The 25,465-nt window shown below is 43.5% G+C and overlaps 2 protein-coding genes across 9 annotated transcripts; both read right to left on the bottom strand.

The window, feature by feature from the left end:
- Positions 1 to 29: 29 nt before the first annotated feature.
- Positions 30 to 18,755, bottom strand: rbm14b (RNA binding motif protein 14b). Of its 7 annotated transcripts, XR_006760501.1 has the most exons (9): positions 18,510 to 18,755; positions 11,045 to 11,195; positions 10,479 to 10,683; positions 9,412 to 9,539; positions 7,860 to 8,845; positions 6,693 to 6,764; positions 6,212 to 6,472; positions 3,866 to 3,948; positions 30 to 3,030 (listed from the first exon to the last, which is right to left on the bottom strand). XR_006760501.1 is itself a non-coding variant. In XM_045701438.1 (8 exons), exons 2-8 carry the CDS (start codon positions 11,186 to 11,188, stop codon positions 3,939 to 3,941), a joined length of 1,806 nt encoding a protein of 601 aa, XP_045557394.1. In that variant the 5' UTR covers positions 11,189 to 11,195; positions 18,510 to 18,755; the 3' UTR covers positions 30 to 3,938. The 7 variants fall into 7 exon arrangements, 5 of the variants coding, with proteins under 5 accessions (XP_045557394.1, XP_014011732.1, XP_014011733.1 ...); XR_001322208.2 differs by having other exon boundaries at positions 3,866 to 6,472; XM_045701438.1 differs by having other exon boundaries at positions 30 to 3,948.
- On the bottom strand, positions 18,727 to 25,186 carry ccs (copper chaperone for superoxide dismutase). Of its 2 annotated transcripts, none has more exon segments than NM_001140314.1 (8): positions 18,727 to 19,987; positions 20,159 to 20,262; positions 20,492 to 20,569; positions 20,962 to 21,022; positions 21,326 to 21,500; positions 21,894 to 22,031; positions 22,535 to 22,607; positions 25,143 to 25,186. In NM_001140314.1, coding segments are annotated over 8 exon segments (813 nt in total). In that variant the 5' UTR covers positions 25,167 to 25,186; the 3' UTR covers positions 18,727 to 19,827.
- Positions 25,187 to 25,465: the final 279 nt, after the last annotated feature.

The raw sequence follows: 25,465 nt of genomic DNA, 5'->3' as shown, positions 1-25,465 counted from the left end.
TGTGATTAAAAAGAGAATAAAACATGGCGTTTATTTTAAAAACTCATTTATTTGGGAATGCCATGCAGACGGTACAGTGCCTCAAGACATAAGCAATGCAAGGAGAAAGGGAAGTATACATTATAGTAAATTGGGTTATTCATTAGTCATAATACATTATGGGCAACATTTTCATGGTGAAAAATCCTTTAAAACTCATCACCTGGCAGTGTGATTTAATTGGACACTTATTCAGCAATGTGCGTTATAAAAAGGCCACTGTTCATGCCTTGCTAAGCATAGTAAACTAGTTTAGGCACTTTCTTATAACACACACTGAAGAAAAATGTCAAATTAAAATCACACCGCCAGATTATAATTCTAGGGTTTTTCTAGGGTTTTTCTGTGAACAATTTTGCACCGTGGAAATGTCCCCCTTCATCTCCGTCAAGCATGCTGATTCTTTGTTTAAGTTTTTCCTATAGATGTGCTTAAAGTAACAAATGACTCAACATCGATCCATTGTACAAAGATGCTCTTTCTCCCTAAAAATGTCTCCTCCAACACCAAGAGAAATGAAATCCCTCAGAGTAAGATCATAGGTATTAGATAACAATAAGAGCTAGCACTTCATCAAGCTGCCTTTATACTGTAGTAAGTCTATATATAGCTTCTTCCCTAACCAAATGTAATCACACACCATTACACTGTAACTACTCTTGACTGGGCCCAGATTCTCAATAAAGTCAACTTAGTTACAGCGTAGTTACAAGTTCTTGCTTGTGAGAATGTAATATTTGATGTGACTAGGTAGCATTTGGGCAACAACGTTATTAAGTGTGACCGACAGTAGACTTGGTGTCGACCCAGGGGTGCAAAACTGTGGCCCAATTCCAATTCTGTCCCCTCTCTTTGAAATGTGCACTCATTCACTCGGTGAGGATTTAAAACCATGGGATTGGTATTGGAGACATATACTTTGCCCCCCCCGTCCTTGAGGGGGAGTGAACAAGTGCACACTTCAGGGAACGGGGTGAGCATCGGAATTGAGCCTCTATGTGTAAGGCAGCCTTGATGGCTTCCCTGTCCTGTGCTGTGAAGAGAGGGAGAAGCCATGAGGTTGTCAGTCAGTGTGAGCCAATAGGGAGCAGACCAGGAGAACTTCATGGCTGGCTACATTTACTCAAACACCAGAGAGAGTCAGACTCCTCCACACATCCAGGTCAGAGTGAAAGGGGACTGTGTGGGAAAGAGCATCACATCCTGATCATGGAGATTGAAGAATCAGTTCTATTTCTGTGAACCTTAAGGGGGGGATTTGTATCGATTACCCTCATATCGAATGTATTAAAATGGGCTTACAAGTTCTTTTAGGAAACGAACACAGGCATAACATTAACCGTTTTTTAAGAGGGATATTGGCCAAAACACATCAAAAACCATCTAGTGCAGTGGTAGACTACTCAGTTTATTTTGTGCAGCACCAGTGTTTATGACTTTCGTGTAGGGCCCCCCATGGTCAGGATAGAAGAGTTAGGGAACAGATCAGAGCTGGAGATCCCTACATTACCAACTCACCTTCCTTCCATCCATCCATCTATCCTTTCCTTAACTTCATTCATTCATAAGACAGAGGTGGAGACCAAACCCTCTCCCCGTCTCGTCTCTGCCCCCCACCGACAACGCACTACTCAGCTGTTCAGACCACATGTCGGACAACTCAGATGAGTGGGTGTGTGTATTCAATCATCTCAACAGAAGGAGGCGATTCAGATATACACATTGCAACCCACAGGTACAGCGGGTTGGTGTAGGGACAGCAGCTACCTCGAGGAGAGAAATAGTCCCCATACCAAAGAAGTCCTATAGGAGTCCTGAGATTACAGTGAATCTGCAGGTAGTTGGGCCCTTACTGGACCAGTCTGTCTTATAGGACGTTTTTGATAGGGCGAGAGGGGCCATAGGGAACTCGCTGTTAAAAAACCTATTCCAAATGTTATCCTCCAGAGCAAGGTCAGTTTATCGGATTTAATTAGATAAGTTTGACTCGAGTCATTCAACTGCAAGGAGGTGGTGAATAGTGATTAAACTCCCATACACAGCCATGGCAAACCCAGCATCACAGTTTTAGCAAAGCAAAAAAAACTCTCGCCCTACAAAGTCTCTGATGAGTTTATACTCTGTCCAGCCGTGTGACGCCACTAGGCCACCATACACGGTGTCCATTGTCATTCACTAGGTCTCTATGGTTACAGCCATAGCCAGGGGTGGGTGTGGCAAGTTGGGGGCTGCTGATCCACAGAGCCCAGCCTAGATCCAAGATGGCGGCAGGCGGCGGCGGCAGCAAGCTGTGTACGGCGGACAGGCGCAGAGGGGGATGGGTTGGGGGGAGGGGCGGCGAATACGGCGGTGTAGGAGTCACTAGCGGGGGCGGGGGATCCACATGTACCAAGCCTCAAAACACCAACGACATCACACACACACACACACACACACACACACACACACACACACACACACACACACACACACACACACACACACACACACACACACACTCTCTCAGACACGTAGATTCAGTGACACACTCACTCTTTCACCTACACGGTCTCTGGCTCTCAAACATGTACAGTCACAGTCAGTCACAAACACACACACACACAGTCTCTCTCAGACACACATCAGCACGACAGAGAGAGACTGACACCCCAGTCACTGTAGGTGCTGCATGGTGAGAGACAGGACAAGTCACTGGAAGTCTGGTAGAAGACATCACAGCGTGAGCAGTGACCCCCAAAAGAAGCCCCCCGGGCAATGTCAACGCAGGTGAGAGGGGGAGCTACGGAGGGGGGGTGGGGTGGTGGTGATGGTGGACGAGGAGGAGGGGGGGAGAGGGGGGTTTCGGTCAAGGCACAGTCAGAGAGGGGGACAGTGCTGTTTCATTACCTTGGTGGAGAAGATTGAGTTCCCACTTCCCATTTGCCTGCGCGACGTTTATTGTCTTCCCCCTCTCACCTCACACCTGCTGGGTGGTGTCTGGGCGGCCGGTACCTATTTCAGTTGGAATAGTAGGTCAGTATGTATGGGGCTTTGGACAGAGAGCAGAGTGACATGCACATCTAACACAGCAGAGACAGACACATGTTGTTGGTGGTGAGGTTGTTGGGTAAGAGCAGACATTTGCACCCCCCCCACAGTCATTCTATCTGTGTGCCTCTTCCCCAGGTCTCTGATGTGTGTGTTTGTCCACCCATTGTTAAAACAAGGAGTCATCTGCAAGCAAGTAATGCGCTCCACTCTACTCAACATTGGATCTGCAATTAAAATGGCATGAAATCGACACTAGTTTGGCACAAAGTGGAAATCAAAAAGATCAGAGGTAACGGAAGCTGTTTTCAGACATGAGCGCATGGTAACAGCATGGTAACACAGTAGATGTCTTGTTGATGTACCAGCGAGGGGTTATGTCCCAGTTATCTCTTTCCTCCTGAAGTATACACTTGTTCACAACTTCCCACATATCTTAAAAACATAGGATTAGCAGAGGCATGGCCTAGAACCCTCCAACTCAACTCCGGACGTCAAAGCCTGATTTAGACCTGGGACACCAGGTGGGTGCAATTAATGATCAGGTAGAACAGAACACCAGCAGGATCCGGATCCCTCGTAGGGTCAGAGTTGAATACACCTGTTCTAGGAGTTGGCACCATAAAAACATCCTCATTTCAATCATTTCCTCTCGCAACAGTAAAGGGAAGTGAACAAGTGCACAGTTGAGGAGAAAATGTATATTATTGTCACGCACCCAGGGTCTGTCTGACTGTGCTATAGGCCTAGAGTTTGGGTGAGGCTGGAGAGAGGAGCGCTGACCCCAGACCAGACTTACCCCATCCACGAGGCAGACTAGGGGGGGGCACACAGACGCTACTCCTCCTTTTCTCTGCCACCCTGGTCCCCAGTCATATGGGTCTGGTCATTACAACAAGGAAGGAGAGACGGGAAGGAGTAAAAAAGACGTAAAAACAAGAACGGGGGAAATACATCCGAAACTGAGTTTTTTCTTTTCTTCACAGTAGTCAGAAACATTCTTTATTTTTTTTTAAATGGTGGGTATGTGTAGTATACATATTAAAAAGCATGCCTTTTTTCTTTTTGTTAAAAAAAAAAGAAATATTTTAAATAGTTCTAAAAAATATGGTCAGAAACAAGGCAAGCAACAAGCATAACAAGAAAGGGTGTGTTTTTTTCCTGATCGTCGAGATCCCACAGATGAAACTGTGTGTGTGTGTGTGTGAGAGACAGAGAGATTATATGCAAGATAAAATACTAAATCACTAAAATCACAGGGGAAAGAGGAAGAAGGACACAGCGGGGTACGGGGGGTGGTGAGTCGTCGTACAGCAGGGTGCAAGGATACGTCGGAGCAGGGCGACTGAAAGATACTGCTCCATCTCTCATCATCATATCATCGGTGTGAACATTACCGCACCACAAAAAAAATCAGCACGTCACATTATCCTAACCACATTATCCTAACCACATTATCCTAACCCTTTTCCCTCCATCGCAGATTAAAAAGATTGACTTGTAAGAAAAAAAGCACTTCAAAAAGGAGATCTTCCCTCCACTATATGCACTTCACACAAAGCTTAGGCACAATGTTAAAGGACAATTCCACCCAAAAACAATATTTTGGTGTTTGTTGTTGACATAGTCCCAAAATGTTTTGCTTGTAAGCAATCAGGTTTTCAAGATGTGTAACTTTCAAAACGCTGCATCATATGATGCAAAATGGATCATACAGGGATGATCTGTATTTTGAAAGTTACATATCGTTGAAAGTCCCAAAATGTTTTTGTCAAGTTATGTCAACAATGGATTAATGAAACAAACACCAAAATATAGTATTTGGGTGGAGTTTTCCTTTAACCTCATTGAAATTCTCTAGCAAGTCTAAAAAGTTAACTTACTTATAAATCCATAAAATAATTCATACTTGATCTGAGGGGTTAGAATGTACTCTTCATCGACCCGACAACCACTTACATGACAAAAAAACGAAACTAAAATAATTCATACTTTAAAAGGCCTCTCAAAATGCACTGATGCAGTAAGACTCTAGTAGTACAGTACATAGAAAACTTTGTCGCTAAAACGTGTCATTCTTCTCCAAACTATTGACCAGGGATGGGGTCAATTCCATTTTAAATTCACTGAATTTAATTGAAATGGACCCCAACCCTGCAACTGACACTGACTGATAAACTGTATGGATAGAAGGCAGACCATTCATATTCTAACCAGCTAATCTCAGTGCTCTCTCTCGTTGTCAGAGGTAGGTATAGACAGACTGAATATTAAACTCTCTATTGTTTCAGTGGTGATCCCGGCATTTAATTTGGTTTACCCAGGCTAAGGTATAGACAGAGTAAATCAGGTCAGAAATGCAGCAGTGTCTTTCAGTGTTGTGGTTACAGCGGCGTGGGGGAAGGAGGGAGGGGGTTGGAGAGGGTACTTTCATATAGTACATTGTGCCTATGTTCCTCCAATCTCCCAGGGGTGAGCTAATGAGGGAACGTGGCAGCACGCGTGGGGGTGTGTGCGTTACATTGTAACAACAGAAAGCCATCATCACCCACACCCACACACCCACACACACACACACACACACACACAAGACACACAGACCCCTCCAATCCTGGAGCTACGCAACACACCACAGCGCAGACAGTACAAGAATCGGTTATGATATTGTTGACCTCATCTCTATGTTGAAGGAATGGACTGTCTACTACTGGCACCTGTCTACCATTGAGAGTCAATAGATAAACATTGTGTGGTGGTAAGGTGACAGAATGTCTTCCCTTCTTTAACTGCACTGTTAGTGTGGTACCAGGACCAAGTTGGGGTTGGGTTCTTACTGTAGTCAAGGGACAACTCCTAAACTCCAAACACACTCTCACACACACACACACACACACACACACAAATCCCCACCGCCACAGTACACACAAATATACCCACACACACAGATATACACAGACACACACAGCCGCTGAGAGTGAGGAGGGGTACGAGGGTGGTATACAGTGGTAGGCAGGGGGAAACAGAGGAGGGGTACGAGGGAGGTGACTATCTGAAGGGGGGCTCAGGCGTGTGAAGGGAGAGTTCGGGGGCTCGGCGGAGGACGGCCTCCTTGCGGTTCGGTGGCGGCGGCAGCGGCGGCTCATACACTCTGGGCGCTGCCACCATGGCGGCGGCCACGGCGGGCACCACTGGCCTGAGGGCGGCGTCCAGCGCCGTGACGTGGGCCGGTTGGCCGTGGTGGTGGGCGTGGCCCGCCATGGCGTGGGCAGGGATGGCAGCCATGGCGTGGTGGTTGGGAGGCGGGTAGGCGTACTGGAGCTGTTGGAGTTGCTGGTACTGTTGGAGTTGCTGGTACTGCTGGAGTTGCTGGTACTGCTGGTACTGCTGGTAGTACTCCGCATAGTACCTGGGGGAGAGAGGGAATGAGAAGGAGAGAAGGGGGAGGGAGAGGGAGAAACCGAGTGAGACGGGAAGAGCGAGAGAAAAGAGGGTAGGGAGACAGACAGACAAGAGGGTTTGGGATTATCCACTAGGGATTGTATATTACAGTCTTTTACACACAAAAATTCGAGTGGGGGTACAGAGAGCCATTATTCGGGGGGCGGTAGGTAGGGTAGGTAGCGTACTGTAACTGCTGGAGCTGCTGGTGCTGTTGGTGCTGCTGGTGGTAGTACTCAGCATACTGTTGGTACTGCTCTCTAAGATACACACGGAGGGAGGGGAAAGATAGAGCGATTTAGATCATCTACCAGTAGGGAATTGTAGTCTTTTAACACCAAGGCATTGACTAGTAGGAAACTGTAGTCTTTTTATACAAACAGCCTTTCAGAAAGAGCGTTTTTAGATCATCTACTGGGGAATTGTAGTCTTTGCACACAAAGAACAGGCTTTCAGGAAATGTACATGGGGTTAAGAGTCTCTGATGGCATTGAAAGATAATGTCTTGAGCAATTCAGTTCCAGGAAGTATGTCCACTACCACTCCTGAAGTCTGAACATCAGACAGAGGGTCACGTAGTGAAAAGGAGGAGATGGTGTAGTGCATTGGGGAGGGTCAGAGAGGATTCAATACGGGTTAAGTGCTCCTAAAACCATTGGGGCGAACCCTAACTTCCACTGAAGTCAAAGTTTCACTTAGCCTTGCACTGACGGAAATGGAAGACTAAGTCGAAATTCGACTTAAAGTGGACTTTCTTGACTTAAAGAAGTTTTGACTGGAAATTAGGATTCTCCTAATTACTGTAACTGCTGGAACTGTTGCTGGTAGTATTCAGCGTACTGTTGGCACTGCTCTCTAAGATCCACACGGAGGGAGGAAGGGAGGGAGAAAGGGAGGGGGACAGATAGAGCATTTAGATCATCTACCAGTAGGGAATTGTAGTCTTTTCACACAAACAGGTTTTCAGAAAATGTACAAGGGGTCAAGCAAGTCTTTGATGGAAATTAAGGATAATGTACTGAGCAATTCAGTTCCTATAAGTATGTCCACTACCACTACTGAAGTCTGAACACTGAGGAAGGTTTGTAGTGAGACAGAGTAATGTAGTGAGAAGAGAGTGTGTAGGGTGTAGTGCATTGGGGAGGGTAGAAGAGGCTTCAATAAAGAGATTAGGGTTAAGGGCTCCTAAAAGCATTGAGGCGAATACTAACTTCTACTTTAGTCCAGCACTGATGATGGGAGACTAAGTCAAAATTCGACTTAGTGGACTTTCTCGACTGGTAATTAGGTGTAAAGTTAACTAAATCGTGAAGGGTCAAAGAGGGTTGGATAAGAAGAGAAGGAAGTGGTAGTACCTAGCCATGGGGTCCTCTCCAGCCTCCGCTGCTTCCTCTGCAGCTCGCCCGGCGGGGGTGGGGAGCAGTGGCCGGCGCTGCTTGGGGGCTCTCTGGTACATGAAGGGCTTCATGACGGGATCGGGCAGCAGGGACCCCGCAGAGCGCCTCAGGGGACTCCGGTCCCTCTCTCCAGACTTTGCCGCTTGTGCCGCCGCCACTGCCGCCGCGTTCTGCTGCTCAGCCAGAACCTGCTGTCCCTGGGCGAAGTAGTGCTGCACCCTCGCCGCTTCAAAGATGGCCGCCGACGGGTCTGCCGATGCGCTCATGGCGGCACCCATCCCCAAGTGGCCGTAGGCATGCTGGGCGCCCCCATAGAGCGCCGGCGCCATGGCGTAGGCCTGGTTGACTGCCGCGGCGGCCGTAGGCATCTCTACACCAGGTGCTGCCAGGTAGATGGCCCCCGGGTGGTGGTGGTTAGCCATGGCATGCGCATAAACTGGTGTGGAGTAGGCGGCGGCAGCGGACGCTGCAGCGGGGCTGGCGGCAATCTGACTGAGCTGACCGTAGAGAGCGGCGTGGCTGGGGTTCATGGAGCTGGCGTACACCTGCGTGGCGCCCGCCTGCGTCAAGGCTGCCGCCTGATTGGCTGCCTGGACCCCATAGAGCTGATTGGCCACGTTAGCGCCGTAGACCTGCGTCGCCAGGGCACCATACACCGCCTGGTTGACGGGGTTGCCTTCCGCTCGCGTGCCGGTGGTGAGACCCGTCAACGCCGCGTAGGTGGGGTCAAAGGTCGAGGTGTTGTAGACAGAGTTGTGGACGCTTTGCTGGACCTGGAGGGGCAGGCCGGCTGCGGCGGCAGCGGCTGCAGCTAGCACAGCTGCCTGGCTCTGGTACTGTTCCAGAGAGGACTTCCCTACAGGGCACTCCCCGGCGTAGTGGCCCTGCTTCCCACAGCTCACACAGGGGATCTTCCCCGTCGGGGTCTGCTTGGAGGGCTGCACCTGCACGGACACGGACACCATTTGTTAGCGAGCTTCCGGAACTATCTTTATTCAGAGACAACCGGATCTAGCTGACAACTCAGAGCATTATAGGTACTGCAGTAGTTCTCAAACATCTCCTCGGGGGACCCCCAAATATTTTGAAATGTTGTTGTAGTCCTAAACTAACTCACCTGATTCCCCAAGTCAAGGGCTTGATGATTAGTTGACATGTTGAATCAGGTGTCCTAGCTGTGGAATAATTAAAATACATGGAATGGCTGGGGGTCTGCGAGGAGTGGTTTGAGAACCACTGCAGTTGTAGACCATGCTAAACCTTCAGGAACACCTTCACCATCATAGAATTGGATATACAAGACAGGGCAGTATGGGTAATGTAATACACAAAAATAGAATCACTAGAACAGGCATCACCCCTCAGACCACAGCAATTTGGCTGCACCCTCATGGGTACACTCAAAATGGTCACCGGTCCTCCATTAACAAGGCCAATTGACTTGAATGGGGGGTTGGGGGGTGCCAGTCAAGGGATTCTATTTCCATGTCAGTGCATCGTGCTACAGCACCTTGGAGAGCTCCACGGAGAGCGGGCGTCCCTTGAAGGAGGTGCCGTGGAGGGCCTCGATGGCTTGAAGAGCCTCCTCCTTGTTCTCCATGTGCACGAAGGCGTAGCCTGCAGAAGAGGAGAGCCTGGCTGTCATTGAGCACAGGGACACCAGTTAGAACCACACCGGGCATGCCACACACACACACACCTTACCGCTCTATACACACACATTTCTTACTGCTCTATACAACTACACACAAACCTTACCTGATTGTCAAGTTGCACAATGAAAAAGCCCCAAACAACTTAGAATACCTTGGATCTTTACACTTTCAACTAGCCATCACCGGTATGCAGTGCAATGAAATAGGTGACGGTACTCATTTTGGGTGCTGGTACCCGTCATATATTAAAGCCAATAGCCTGTTCTATAAGAGGTGCAGTACTTCAGCGGTAGAGAATTAGGTGTCTGTACTCCGTACTGGACAACACCGGCCGGCCTACTTCAAGCACTGGTACGCCATAATGTACTGTAAGCTCCGCGGTGAGATTTCCTCTAGGTACAGATCTAGGATCAGTTTCCCTTCCCCCAATTCTAACCATTAAAACACACAAATATGTTTTATTGTCACATTCACCAGATTGGTGGAGTGAAATGTGTTGTTTTACAGGGTCAGCCAAATTAGTGTTAAGTGCCTTGCTCAAGGACAGACTCTTCACCTTGTCGGCTTGAGTATATACGAACCAGCGACCTTTCGGTTACTGGCCCAACGCTCTGACCACTAGGCTAGCTGCCGCCCTAGTAGTGGGGGAAATGCAAACTGACCCAAAATCAACATCTAGGGTCAACTTCCCCCTTCGCCACACTGAGCAATCTCTCCCTTCACCCTCATGAGTACCATTATAATAACGTTACTATTTGGTGGGTGCTTATATTTGTCCTATTTCACACATGTACAAGTGTGTATTATATACATGTGTGAAGTGGAAATGTGTTCATTGCATATCCCAAATCCCCCTGAGACACCCTCGTAGGGATACTCCCTTCTCGTGGAGTACCCCTCAATGAGAAGAGGCGTGGCTCACCTTTGACTTTGTCGCACTCCAGCACTTTACCAAAGGTCTGGAAGAGCTCCTGGAGGTCCTCGGTGGTGCACATGCCCGACAGGTTCCCCACAAACACCTTGGTGGAGTGGAGAGGTCTGCCCCGGGACTCCTCCACCACCAGGTTCCTCCCCCGGAACTCCCTGCCGTTCAGCTCCCTGATGGCCCGCTCCGCAGCACCCTCACCCTGGGAGTAGATTTGATTAGAAAACAAAGTAAACATACAAATAATAAGACATTCATTTAGATTAGGAAACTTTAACGTGAGGAAAACTCAATGAGGAAATACATTTTGTCCCATATCAACTCAATGTAGTCTACGTACACACAAAAACAATCACCATTTAAAAATGACAAATACACAGTTCTGTAGTGCACTCGCCGTCGGGGATTTAAAAGAATAGGATTGGTTGGTGTAAACATTGGCTGGAAGGCGTTTAGATCATTGTTAAATCCATGACGAAGAGTGTGCAAGTGTACACTTTAGAAGAACTGAAGAGAATTGGGACATATCCCATAGGGAGGACTAAGGTCTATCTATAGCCTACCTGTAGGTGTACGAAGGCGAACTGTCGGAGAACGCTGCAGCTGACCACCTGGCCGTACGACTCAAAGATGGCAGAAAGCTCCTCCTGGGTGGTGTCTAGAGCCAGGTTGCCCACGAAGAGCTTCACCGTGTTGCTCTTGTCCATGGTGGAGCTGTGGTGGGACATGCACAGATACGGACAGACACAGACAGATAGATACAGGCAGACAAGGGACAAGGGAGAGAGAAAGACAAGTGAACATACTGTAAAAGACAAAACATTCTGAACTTGTACTTGTCCACGATGCTGGAAACACCAAAAACCAACCAGTCCAAGAGACACCTATAAGGGAGAAAGCAAGAGCTGACAAAATGAATGACGAGACCATAGGGGAAAAGGAAGTATGTGTCAAGAAAATATTTCACAATGCAGAATAACAACATTGAAGACACCATAGAGTTCTAATATGTAATTATATGGAAGACACCATAGAAACTTGGTTATGTAGCCTTACTAGCCTATCATGCAACATGTTGACCTCTGACCTTATTTCTTACAGGTCAAGAAGCACTGGGCTGCCCTGCAGGTTTATCACAACAGTTTAGGGCAGTTGCTATGCTAGCTGTAAATCGAAAAGCACAAAAATGTACTTTTCTGTACCAAGCACATGTATAGAATACTGAAAGTGCTATACATAGTAGCCTTTCCACTGAGATCAGATCAATTTTCAAGTTGTATTAGTCGTATATGCACATGGGATTCACCGTCCAACGAAAAGCTTATATTTACATCACTAAACCGACTTCAGTTGAGGCATCACTGGAGAGGGAAAAACTATTTTGTTCTAATGGCGCAGCACGAGACAAAGTAAAAAAAAAAGTTTTTTAAATGCTTGAACCATTGGGCAGTGTTGTCATGTTCACGATTGAATTCCGGTAAATTGGGCTACTTTGAAAACGATTAACTGGACGACATATACAACGATATAGCACAGGGTGCCTTCATCCGTTCAAAGGCCAAATGGATTGAGTAAGGTGGAAAAAACACATCTTATTTCTTTCATTTGGAGAAAAGTAGGCAGACTAGGAATAGTATTTCATTAATTTATGTAAACCACACTATATCTGATGATCTTGAAGTGATTATTAAGGAAATACACTCTTTCTACAGTACACTGTACCAATCTCATCTTTCGGAAGGCGACATGGATTCCTTTTTTGATTCTGCTAATAACTCTGTTAACCCTATAGAAGAAAGGTTTAAGCAACTCTGTGATTCCGATATAGGTATTACTGAGTTGGACCAAGCCATTAAATTAATTCCTATAGGTAAATCCCCTAGACCGAATGTCCTGACAGCTGAATTCTATCGAGATTTTTGGCCTGATATTAGAGAGTTATTGCTTTCGGTCAACAAAGAGGTTATTGACAATGCTTTCTTACCTCCTTCTTTGACAGGGACAAATAGTTCTAATACCCAAACCAAAGAAGGACTCTCTTTACTTAGACAATTGGAGAACAATCACGTTGTTGGTAACTGACTATAAGTTACTAGCCCATGTCTATGCCAATAGGCTGAATAGGCTGAAAAGCCCTTGATGATATACAGTTGAAGTCAGAAGTTTACATACATCTTAGCCAAATACATTTAAACTCAGCTTTTCACAATTCCTGACATTTAATCCTAGTAAAAATTCCCTGTCTTAGGTCAGTTAGGATCACCACTTTTTTCAAGAATGTAAAATGTCAGAATAATTGTCATGGCCGTCGTAGTGAGTAGACCAAAATGCAGCGGGTATGTGAATGCTCATATTTACTTTTATTGGAACACTACACAAAACAAGAAAACGAAAAAAAAACGAACGACAGCTAAACAGTTTTGCAGGCTAAAATACAGCAGTGCAAAAACAACTTCCCACAAAAGACAGGTGGAAATAGGGCTACCTAAGTATGGCTCCCAATCAGCAACAACGATGTACAGCTGTCCCTGATTGAGAGCCATACCAGGCCTACACAAAGAAATACACAACATAGAAAAAACATAAAATACAAAACAGAACAATACCCAAAAACCCCGACAACACGAAACAAACACACCCCTGCCACGCCCTGACCAAACTACAATAACAAATAACCCCTTATACTGGTCAGGACGTGACAATAATAGTAGAGAGAATGATTTATTTCAGCTTTAATTTCTTTCATCACATTCCCATTGTGTCAGAAGTTTACATACACTCAATTAGTATTTGGTAGCATTGCCTTTAAATTGTTTAACTTGGTTCAAATGTTTCGGGTAGCCTTCCACAAGCATCCCACAATAAGTTGGGTGAATTTTGGCCCATTCCTCCTGACAGAACTGGTGTAACTGAGTCAGGTTTGTTGGCCTCCTTGCTCGCACACGCTTTTTCAGTTCTGCCCACAAATGTTCTATTGGACTGAGGTCAGAGCTTTGTGATGGCCACTCTAATACCTTGACTTTGTTGTTCTTAAGCCATTTTGCCTCAACTTTGGAAGTATGCTTGGGGTCATTGTCCATTTGGAAGACCCTTTTGCGACCAAGCTTTAACTTCCTGACTGATGTCTTCAGATGTTGCTTCAATATATCCACATAATTGTCCTCCCTCGTGATGCCATCTATTTTGTGAAGTGCACCAGTCCCTCCTGCAGCAAAGCACCCCCACAACATGATGCTGCCACCCCTGTGCTTCACAGTTGGGATGGTGTTCTTCAGGTTGCAAGCCTCTCCCTTTTTCCTCCAAACATAACAATGGTCATTATGGCCAAACAGTTCTATCAGACCAGAGGACATTTCTCCAAAAAGTACGATCTTTGTCCCCATGTGCAGTTGCAAACCGTAGTCTGGCTTTTTTATGGCGGTTTTGGAGCAGTGGCTTCTTCCTTGCTGAGTGGCCTTTCTAGTTATGTCGATATAGGACTTGTTTTACTGTGGATATAGATACTTTTGTACCTGTTTCCTCCAGCATCTTCACAAGGTCCTTTGCTGTTGTTCTGGGATTGATTTGCACTTTTTGCACCAAAATACGTTCATCTCTAGGAGACAGAACGCGTCTCCTTCCTGAGCGTTATGACGGCTGCGTGGTCCCATGGTGTTTATACTTGCGTACTATTGTTGGTACAGATGAACGTGGTACCTTCAGGCGTTTGGAAATTACTCTCAAGGATGAACCAGACTTGTGGAGGTCTACAATTTATTTTCTGAGGTCTTGGCTGATTTCTTTTGATTTTCCCATAATGTCAAGCAAAGAGGCACTGAGTTTGAAGGTAGGCCTTGAAATACATCCACAGGTACACCTCCAATTGACTCAAATTATGTCAATTAGCCTATCAGAAGCTTCTAAAGCCATGATATCATTTTCTGGAATTTTCTGTTTAAAGAGAGTCAACTTAGTGTATGTGGACTTCTGACCCACTGGAATTGTGATACAGTGAATTATAAGTGAAATAATCTGTCTGTAAATAATTGTTGGAAAAATGACTTGTGTCATGCACAAAGTAGATGTCCTAACCGACTTGCCAAAACCATAGTTTGTTAACAAGAAATTTGTGGAGTGGTTGAAAAACGAGTTTTAATGACTCCAACCTAAGTGTCTGTAAACTTCCGTATTTTTGGTTAAGATACATTTCAGTCAATTTGCAGATGATACTGCCCTTTTCCTAAATTAAACGGTTGAAATGACATCTGTCTAATCCTACCTCTATGTGGTATCATATCCCTAACAGTCTGTTTAACACACTCTAACTTGAATTCCAAAAGAAATGTGATTTTGACCCTCCAAAATTAAAGTTACACCAGAATAAAAAATATTCTGGAAAATAATATCCCCCCATATAACAGTGATTTGAATAATAGCACTATTAAAATGAATAGGAAATCCATTTTCAAAGGCCTTTGGTTGACAAGGGTATTAAGTTTGTATGTGATTTGTTAGACAACATTGGGGAGTTTCTGCCGTTTGATGAGTTCATTAGGAAATTTCAGGTTAATATTACTCAGAGAGAATATGCAAAGCGTTTTCACTTCCTTTACTTGGACTTATTAAGAACACTGTTATAATATGAGGTTGTTTCCACTTTACCAAGTTTACAAATGAATGACTTGAACCTTTTGGATGAAAAATTCAATGATAAGTGGATACGATTGGCAGTTAATGAAGTAATTTTTTGTGATTATAATTCAATATATTGCTATGGAAGTGTCCAACCCATGCTATGGTCAAAAGCCATGACCTTTTACCTTAATTGTCCAGTTATCCCAACCTTTAAAGAAACTAATTTTTTAATATTTTCTCACATCTACCCTGTTAATTACTTATTGCACAAAATGTTACATTTTGACAAAACACCTTGTGTTTTTTGCTCCTCTGATTCAGAATCTTTAGAACATGTATTTTTTTCATTCTAGTAAACTATGGATTGAAATTCATGAATGGTTGTGTATAAAATCTCCAAAATTACCTTTGATGACATAAAATGGCATTATGCTTATCCTTGTAAATTCCGATCATAACTATTTTATCAACATTATTATTCTATTGGCCAAATATTATATTTACAAAATGTAAATAGGGTGGGAAAATTCCTTATTTATTTATTTATTTATTTATTCATTGAACTTTCCAATTTTACAAATCCCTCAAACTTGTGAAAGTTAAAAAGTAGGGAAAAAATATTAGAAGGCTTGTCTCTGGATGTTTGTTAACGTCTCATTGCCTTGTCACATCTAAAATGTCCTGAATTATTTTTTTATTTTTTTTATGGTCCCTTGGTATTTTATTATTTCATTTTATTCACAGGAATGTCCCTGTATTGATGTGTAATATTGTTATTATTGTTGCAATAAAAATGAAAACAATCTGCGGGGAAAATGTATGGGACGCGGGTGGCAGGTTTTTGGTCTACTTCTAAATTGCACCGCGGCCTCTATGGCATTTCTAAAAATATATATATATATTTCACTGTGACCTGCTGCTGCTGACTATCAGGCAGTGAGCAGACTGTTACTGTGCATGTGAATGAATGGTGGAGAGGGGGAGGGCCGGAGGGGTGTGTGTGTGTGTGCGTTGAGATCGCTGGTTGAAGAGAGTGCTGCAGCAGAGGAAGCTGAGTCACCGCGACAGAGTAGCACGCGTGCACGTCGTGATAACTTTTGACCAGTTGTCGGTGAGCTATTTAGAATCCTCATTATGGAAACACCATTTAAAAAAAAAAACATATTAACGTGCTAGAACTGATACAAAAAAACGACTTACTGCGCACTAGAGCTCTTTAGATAAATTCGTTCAGAGGTGGCTTAAAGTAAACTGCATTCTGATGTAGACTTTTCTTATGGATAACAGTATCAAGCGAAGGGTTTTACGCATGCTCAGTTCAAGGGTCTGCAGGACTGCGCGAGTGGAAATGGTTATGTAGCTTGTGTTATGGAAAAAAGTCCACATTGAAAATTCCATTAATTGTGGAGAATGATTGTCTGTATTTGCATCTGTTGGCCATCAAGTAGGCTATTAACTTATATGCCATTGCAGGCTACTGTAGCCAACCATTTCAAATCAAATTGTATTTGTCACATGTGCCGAATAAAACAGGTGGTAAACCTTACCGTGAAATGCTTACTTACAAGCCCTTAACCATCAATGCAGTTCAAGAACTAGAGTTAAGAAAATACTTAAAAAAATTATATATATATATATATACACACACACACACAATACATATATATTGAAATGACGATATCACTGGAGTCATTGCAAATAAATTTGTGCCACTTGTGTAGCCTACCTGGAGCTGGCAACCAGATGTAATACATTGCCTAGAATTCAGTTTGTTGTTGTAGCCTTGTGTTATTATGCAACTTTTAATGGCCATGTTTAGTTAATTAAATGGGAAGTTATCAATTGTGATCATTGTCACAGCTCTATTGTAAATGTATCATTCTCCACATTTAATGTCAGTTTCATTGTGGATTTTTACCTGAAATTAGATGTTGGTATATCAGGGGCTATAGGCTACCTGCATCTAGCTCAGCAAACCATGGAAAAGTTTAATTGCAATTATAACCCCTGATTTTAGTCAGTAGCCTATGACATAACAAGTAAATCTTGCAAATAGGCCATTTATAACGGTTTGTAGTCTTAACATCTGGCACATAATAATGGCACAATTGCCAGAAAATAACATAACTTTAAAAAAAAATACATTCATCCAAGTGTTTCTTGCAGAGATTTCGAGATCCTCTGTCCCACTTTCATCACTCAAACTCTCCTGTCTGATTTATCTATAGTTATGCACATGCTGCAAACTGGATTTATTTACAATTATAAACTGGCTGGTTTGAGCCCTGAATGCTGATTGGTTGAAAGCCATGGTATATCAGATGTGTGTCAGGGGAATTACAAAAACATACTTTTTACTGTTCTAACTAAGTTGGTAACCAGTTTATAATAGCAATAAGGCACCTCAGGGGTTTGTGGTATATGGCCAATATACCACGGCTAAAGGCTATGTCCTAAGAACAGCCCTTAGCTGTGGTATATTGGGCAAATACCACACATCCTCGGGCCTTATTGCTCAATCATAGCAGTCAAAACAAGTTAAATAACGTCAATTTATGGAAAATTATCAGGAGAGTTTAATAAGGGTGATTTATCTTTTCTCTTGCGACATATTCTTAAACTGGCAAGAATTATTATTTTGATGGAAAACCGGATTTTCTTCTTAGCCTACGTCGTTTTTAAAAAATACGTCGATATTCCTTCTTAATTCGCTCAATAACGTTATGGAAAAAGGTTTTTGGGATAAATGTTGCAACTCCTCCCTTGCAGCCGAAAAACATTTTGGGCTAGTTTTCAGGCCTTGTGGGCGGGTTTTCAGAGGTCACTGGGCTACAAATTTTAGCTTCACCTGGCAACCCTGCCATTGGGAATTTCCCGAACGACGTTACAGATATGTATCAAAAACGTGGTTCGGGTTTACATGACTTTCCAATTCGCTGCTAAGACTGAGAAAACAATTGATAGACGACATATGTTTTCTTTAAAATTACCCTTATGGACTGGAGAGGATGCTTAGGTTTTGGTTGGTGTGACCGAAACTGAACAAACCTCGCGGCGAAAATGTGAGACGATTTGCCTAAGTAGCTGGAAATGGGGTTTCGATGCCTTTGTTTTGTTATCATTAATCCAATCTACAAAAACAGTACACGAACTGTATCGGATGAATGGTGGACATATAACAAAACAATGTTACATTGGAAATGTTAGTCACAGCATTTTTCCGCACTGGAACGGATACATTGCACGATAGCGAAAATGTCTTCAATGGAACGACAATACGCTTTCGTGTTTCGTGTCATTGGTTCTTCCGCTGAAAACGAATAAAACCTCATTTCTACGAAACGTTACTTATATTTTTCATCTTTAGTAAATAAATCGAATAAAAGAGGTACATAAATCTACCATCTTACTTACCTAAGCAGTGCCGTGTTTCAAAATGGTAGCGCCTACTTCCGTTTTTTAGAAGGCTTCACCAATGGGGAAGTCAGGGGGTTGGGGGGCTGCCACACCAGAATGCTGATTCTTCACAATCGCCGTATTACATTTTCTAACATATAGGCTATTAAAAGAAGTGGCTTTACAGCATGCTTCGACATAACAAAAGTCTGTCATTCATCAATTCATAGACAGGTTTCACCATAGTCCAAAGGGCAACTGGTGCCTTTTATTGCAAATGTCATTTCACTGGGAAAAGTTGATGAATAACTTTCCTTAACTTGAGAAAGAAAAACAAAATCACTTACAACACTAGCTACAAAGATTTTGATATAATCATGATTCAAGTCATGAAAACTGCTCAATTTTAATCATTTAGCAGACGCTTGTATCCAGAACGACCCACAGGAGCAACAAGGGTCAAGCGCCCCACTCAAGGGCACATCAGACTCTTCACTTAGTCAGCTTGTGGACCCGAACCATCGACCCCTCAGTTAGTGGCCCAACACCCAGCTACCTGCTGCCCTAAAGTATTTAATCGCTTCCTCGCTCCTCGAATCCCCCAAACTCATCGGAGGAGAAAATCTGAGGTGATCTTCACCTCCAATGCGACTGGAGAAGGTACAGAGAGAGGATGCGAGGAAAGACCTGAGATTCACCCTAGTAGAATGGCATTCTACCAACAGGTAATTGAACCACTAAAACAGTCACCATCAAGTCAATCAACCCCCACAGTTTCAAAAACACACAATGACACAATGAGCACATCCAGAGATCAAGAGACAGATATTTAGACAGTAAAGCAGTTGAGATAAGTATGAAATTGTAATCAAACAGAATTACAACATTGACTGCTTAACAGTACAAAACTGTTAAACTTAGTTGACAACAGAATAGTCAACATGGGATATTTGGGCTTGGAATCGTGATCTTGCCTATATGGGAGATGACTAAGTCTCTAGAAACCTATATCATATTATTTTGCTGTCGTTTCTATATGGCAATTCAATAATTATTATAGCTGAATAGACAATACTTTGGTTTCGGTTTCTCCTCTTCTTTTCTCCTACCCTCCCTCGCTCTCAGTGCAACTTCAGTAAGTGTGACATCATCAGCGACAGCCAGTGAGGTAGGCCGTTCATGGGTGTATTCTGTGTTACGAAACGTTCTGAACGTTGCAGATAGAAATATAATTAATAGTGCTGACAGGGTTCCGTGTTCCAGCTGACACACATATCCATTCTACACAATACATGTATTTTTTTATGTTCTGTAACATCACATCCTCCTGAACAGGTCACAGGTGAGCAGCAGGTGTCTCTGTAGTGGTCTTGCTGCGACCCGTCCCGGCCAGCGGTCTGTCTCTCTCCTCCCACAGAGTAACCCCGTCACACGCACAGATCTGCTTGGCGTTCTCGAACAGGCCAGCGGAGCGAGCGATGATCCCACAGGCCAGCCTGTACCCAACGAGCAATAGATAGACAGAAAGAGGGGTGATAGAGAGCGAGAGAAAAGAGAAACAAATAGAAAAGATCAGCACTTTTCACTATAAAATGTATTAATTCAACTTTGACCTACAGTAAGTCCTTCCAAACGCTACCCACATCTCTCCTCTACCATGAGCTCACCTCTGGCCGGAGTTCCCGGTTAGTTTGGAGAGGGGGTGAGCCCCCCTTCCCAGGTCATCCTCCCCAGCATCCACCACCAGAGACCGACCAATCACGTCCCACACCTGCAGAAAGTAAAGCAGGAAGTGACAGAGGGGTAAGAGTGGCTACTGTCAATGCTTGGTACCACTGACCAGTGTGCTGTGCTCAGTATTCAATTGTGCATTCCCCAAGCTGGTATAACACCATGTACTCAATGCCTTTACTGTAATTACACTGTACCTACCTATGTCACTACCCATGTAAATACATAGGTTTTAGACCAAAAGGGGTAGGGGTGTGTGTGTGTGTTACCTTCAGCTCAGGGTCCTCTAGTCTGAATGAGGCTCGACCGTCTGGTCCGGCCACAATATTCCCCAGATCACCTACATGCTAAAAGAAAACACATTTAACTGAATATCACAACCAATACCATGAATATCACATCCATTACTTATGTAAATAAGGTATTTCTGTTTGTTATTTTTAATAAATTTGCTACATTTTCTAAAACCTGTTTTTGCTTTGTCATTATCGGGTATTGTGTGTAGATTGATGAGATGTTTTATTTGTTTAATATATTTAAAAATAATTCTGTAACATAAAATGTGAAACAATGAAAGGGGTCTGAATACTTTCGAATGCATTGTATATCGTCTCTGAGACAGTAAAAAGGTACTTCCTGAAAGCATAACATCTCAGAAAGAATGTACCCCAGTTTCACAAGGAACTAAACAGAACTATACAGTATAGCCCTACTCTAGAAGAAGGCAAGGAAACTGTACCCTGTCTGGGTCCTGCGGGGCACCATGTTGTCTCCCATAGGGGTTATAGTGTTCTCCACAGCTGTACAAACACACAGGCAGAGAAACATGAGTCATCCACTCCCATGATCCTCTGGGTCAAGCAGGTGCAACTGTGACCTTATGAGCTACAGTGATGGAATCATAAAGCGACTGATCTATTCAAGGGTTATTTTAAAATTGACTGAGGAAACTCTGAAGGCTGTAGAAAATTGTGGGCAAAACAATGCATACAGTACAATTACATTTTTTACATATTATTAAAAATACCTCTGCACTAATAATGAATATGATTTGCATTTGGGTTGATAATATATCATGTTTCGCACACACACACAAAGATCACCTCTGGCAGTCCTGTGTGAGGTCTCCCAGCGTGTGGACATGGAGTCCGTGGGTGCCAGGTTCCAGACCATCAATGGTCCCGTCAATCAGACAGCGCTCCTCAGACAGCTGGAGGAACCGCACCACCCCCTGGACAGGACCACTACCGCCCATCATGGCCACCGCTGCACCCAGGTCTGATACACAGACACAAACATTGCATATACAGTACACACACTCACAGTATAGTACACATACAGATGCACATATGCTGCCAAATACACTTGTGACAACATCCATGCCAAAACTGTTTTTTATCCATCTAGAGTCCTCTATCTAACTCTATGGGCCGTGGCCACATTGGGATTTTGTGTCTGAGTATTTCGGATGGAGCCAATGCTTTTGCAATGGGAGTCATCCATTGCCGGTTGAATGACAACGGAGATCATTGTCCAACCCCAAAAAATTCACATATTCAATTAGTCTGAAAAACAAGTAGAGATGAGTTGTACTTTTGACAGACAAAAGCGGACAATGATGTACATCATATACAATTTCATCCGTGTTCATGCATCTCAGTGTGCCCGTACCCAATTCTGTTCCTCCGATGCCCTTTAGTACTGCCCTGCGCCCAGTGCTCTCTATGAGATCCTGCACCTCATGGGACGTCAGAGCAGACTCCACCAGAACCTCCTCCTTCCCAACATCTATCTTCACCGACTGCACGCCTGCACACAGGATAAAGGAGAGGAGAGAGGGATGTAGAGAGATGGAATGAATGATGAGGAGGACAAAACAGAAAGAAAGGATGAGGAGCATAAGAGAGCAAGAAGAGATGAGGAGGAGAAAACACAGGGGACAAATGAGTAAAATAAAAGGAGATCTGTCACTGTGACAAATACTGCTGTGTGTTAAATGCTTTAGATGGCTTTAGGTTGATACATATCTTGGAATGCATGGAGAGGCCCAGTGGTTTCATTCCAGGGTAAATTGTTTACCAAAAGCAAGAGCGGCCCCTGTATCAGCCTACTGAATGGCAATACAATAATAATAGCTAAGTAAACAACAACATTCACACCTTGTTCTAATGTGTAACTATTGATATTAAGCCTAGGAGCAATACACAACTAAGTTAACGAGTATTCTGTTGTGCACACTAGCAAAAGTGTAGTTACTAGCCTACTACACTAATAACTCATTTGAGTGCTGGAATGGAAAGGTAAAAATGTACCTGGTTTTCCTTCCAGTGCAGCTCTGACTTTCTCTGCACAACTGTCACATGTCATCTGCACTGCAAACTCCAGCTGTACGTAATAGAGAAATAGTGAGCATTTAGCTAGCTAGGTCCTCAAAGTACAGTCAGTATAGCTATCAATCTCTGGATGTAAATGATGCTTTGATATAGCAAGCCAACATCCCAGCTTGCACATTTGGTTCCTTGGAAGTTGTGGGAACATACGTTTTTGGTTTCCCATAGGTTCTGGAAACGAAGCCATACATTTCCTGACTGGTAAAGTGGAATGTTTTTTAAATGTTCTGTGAACAGAAGTGGAACTTTTAGGTTGCAGGGAGGTGAGGGAGTGCCAGAGTTGCCAGTTAAAGTGAGAACATTTGAGAACTGAGAACATTTTACTATGGTTCCCTGAAAGTTTTCCTGGGAGGTTTTATTAATGTTCTAAGAACAGAAATTATAGGTTATTTGAAGGTAATTAAATAATGTTCTGAGAACATGTTTCAATAAGACATATAATAATAGTGCTGGCTTAGATTGGGATAACTGTTTTGAACTTTAAGCACAAGTAGGACACATGTTAATTAATTTGCTTAGACACAGTGTCAGTGATATTTGAAACTATGATCTTCTGTTTTCTATCCATGGAATTAGTCCACAGTGCCACCAGGATGGAGCTAGCATGCCATGTTGTTTTTACTCATACAAAGCTGTTCATTTTAGTCTATTCAAACAGACCCCCATTTCAAAATAAACAAGCAATCATTAAGATCAAGTGTCCAATTAGTGGTTGCGGCCAACACACTTAACGTGATGGAGGATAGCGACAGTTTATGACGCTATGCTGAAGTACTGAAGTTCCCACAGAAGAACGTTGTTTCTTAACGTTCTCTGAATGTTCTGAGAACATGACTTTAAACAGAACAAGGTAAAAAAATAAATATGCTGAAGTAGTGAAATTTCCACCTAAGAACACGTTTCTCAGAACATTATGTGCTAGCTGGGTATGCTGTACCATTTCCAAAACGTTGTGGGAAGGTTGTATGCAAAATAACAATAGGACAACCAATCTCTAAGAAACATTTGCGTCTCAAAGTTATGTGCTGGCTAGGGTTACTTTAGTTACTCAACAATGCTGCTTTCAACATCAATTGTTGATGAAACAATAGTTACCAGGCAAGATTTGTATTTATTATGGATCCCCATTAGTGGCTGCCACTCTTCCTGGGGTCCAGCAAAATTAAGGCAGTTATACAAAAGAAATTACAATACATTCACAACAGATTTCACAACACATTAGGTGTGTGCCCTCAGGCCCCTCCTCTACTACCACATATCTACAACACAAAATCCATGTGTATGTGTGTATAGTGCGCACGTTATTGTGTGTTTGTATGCATGTGTCTGTGCCTATGTTTGTGTTGCTTCACAGTCCCCGCTGTTCCATAAGGTGTATTTTTATCTGTTAAAAGAACATATGTTACTGCTTGCATCAGTTTCTTGATGTGGAAAAGAGTTCCATGTAGTCATGGCTCTATGTAGTACTGTGCGCCTCCCATAGTCTGTTCTGGACTTGAGGACTGATGAGACCTCTGGTGGCATGCCTTGTGGGGTATGCATGGGTGTCTGAGCTGTGTGCCAGTAGTTCAAACAGACAGCTCAGTAGACTCAACACCTCTCACAAAACCAAGTAGTGATGAAGTCAATCTCTCCTCCACTTTTAGCCAGGAGAGATAGATCTAAAGTTAGATCTAAGGGCCAGCCATGCACCCCTGTTTTGAGCCAATTGCAATTTTCCTAAATCCCTCTGTGGCACCTGACCACACGACTGAATAGTAGTCCAGGTGGGTAGAATGTTCCAACAGGAATCTGTTCCAAAGACTTCGTAAAGTACAAGGATGCCAACATACAACACGAACAAAGTAGCATGATCAATTCACCTAGTTAACTAGCTGTCGAATAGTCATCAACTCACCACGTAGCTTATTCTTAATGTCAGTCCATAGGCTACCAGAGTGAGAACAGACATTTTTTCGGAATAAATGTGGTGAGTGAAAAACGTAAATAAATTGCCCACTCCCTACCCGGCATCTTAATCTGCCTCTATACAACTTTGTATGCGTTGTTTGTTGGCAAACTTATTTACGAAGTTTTTGGAAAAGATTCCTGTTGGAACGTTCCACAAATTATACCCACCCGTCTACGTGCGACAAAACCAGGGCCTTTAGGAACTGCCTTGTTGATAATGCTGATAAGATGGCAGAGGAACGCTTTATTATGCGTTGACCATGACAGTTTACAATCCAGGGTTACTCCAAGCAGTTTAGTCACCTCAACTTGCTCAATTTCTGCATTATTCATTACAAGATTTAGTTGACGTTTAGTGAATGATTTGTCCCAAATAAAATTATTTTAATGACGATACATTTGAATACTAATGATTGATAGCTAGCTACTGTATTACAGTCAATATCCGGTTGTTGTGTAAGCAGTCTTACTAAATAAGCGCTTGTTAACGTTCAGTATTGACACGCAGTGTTTCCAATAAGACAAGGAAAGCAACATGTACAACTTGTCATTTGAAGAAAGAATATTAACAGGTTCAAACCTTCGTAATTCTGTCTGTATCCATTTTTGTGCAGCACGTCGTTGTCTGACCTATGATAACAGAATTTACTAGGAAACGTCTTACTTTACCCCAAACAGGCACAAACCGGGAGAAGGTAGCCGCCATCTTTATGAGGTCGGTAAACTGTATTTAGACCGTCATCGCCACCTATTGTCAATTGTCAGTCACTGAGTAGATTTGTCAGTCACTGAGTAGAACGGGACAACTGCAAGTAAACGTATGAGAGGGGAGTTGACTCACTGAGAATAGGTTTCTGTCCCAAATGGCACCCTATTCCCTATATGCTGTAAATGTAGTGCAAT

The sequence above is a fragment of the Salmo salar genome, chromosome ssa18 (assembly GCF_905237065.1).
Source record: "Salmo salar chromosome ssa18, Ssal_v3.1, whole genome shotgun sequence".
NCBI lineage: Eukaryota > Metazoa > Chordata > Actinopteri > Salmoniformes > Salmonidae > Salmo > Salmo salar.
This window is presented reverse-complemented; position numbering and strand designations above follow the sequence as displayed.

What these genes read in the sequence shown, in the direction of transcription:
- rbm14b (XM_014156257.2), bottom strand. Translation starts at nt 11,188, where the DNA reads ATGGACAAGAGCAACACGGTGAAGCTCTTCGTGGGCAACCTGGCTCTA. An exon ending in GGAGTGCGACAAAGTCAAAG is followed by an intron (nt 9,540 to 10,478) that starts GTGAGCCACGCC and finishes GCTCAATGACAG; the next exon opens with CCAGGCTCTCCTCTTCTGCA. An exon ending in GGAGAGGACCCCATGGCTAG is followed by an intron (nt 6,765 to 7,859) that starts GTACTACCACTT and finishes TGTGTATCTTAG; the next exon opens with AGAGCAGTACCAACAGTATG.
- ccs (XM_045700417.1), bottom strand. Translation starts at nt 24,895, where the DNA reads ATGAATAATGCAGAAATTGAGCAAGTTGAGGTGACTAAACTGCTTGGA. An exon ending in GTTTTGTCGCACGTAGACGG is followed by an intron (nt 22,608 to 24,730) that starts GTGGGTATAATT and finishes TATTACGTACAG; the next exon opens with CTGGAGTTTGCAGTGCAGAT. An exon ending in CATCGGAGGAACAGAATTGG is followed by an intron (nt 21,501 to 21,893) that starts GTACGGGCACAC and finishes TCTGTGTATCAG; the next exon opens with ACCTGGGTGCAGCGGTGGCC.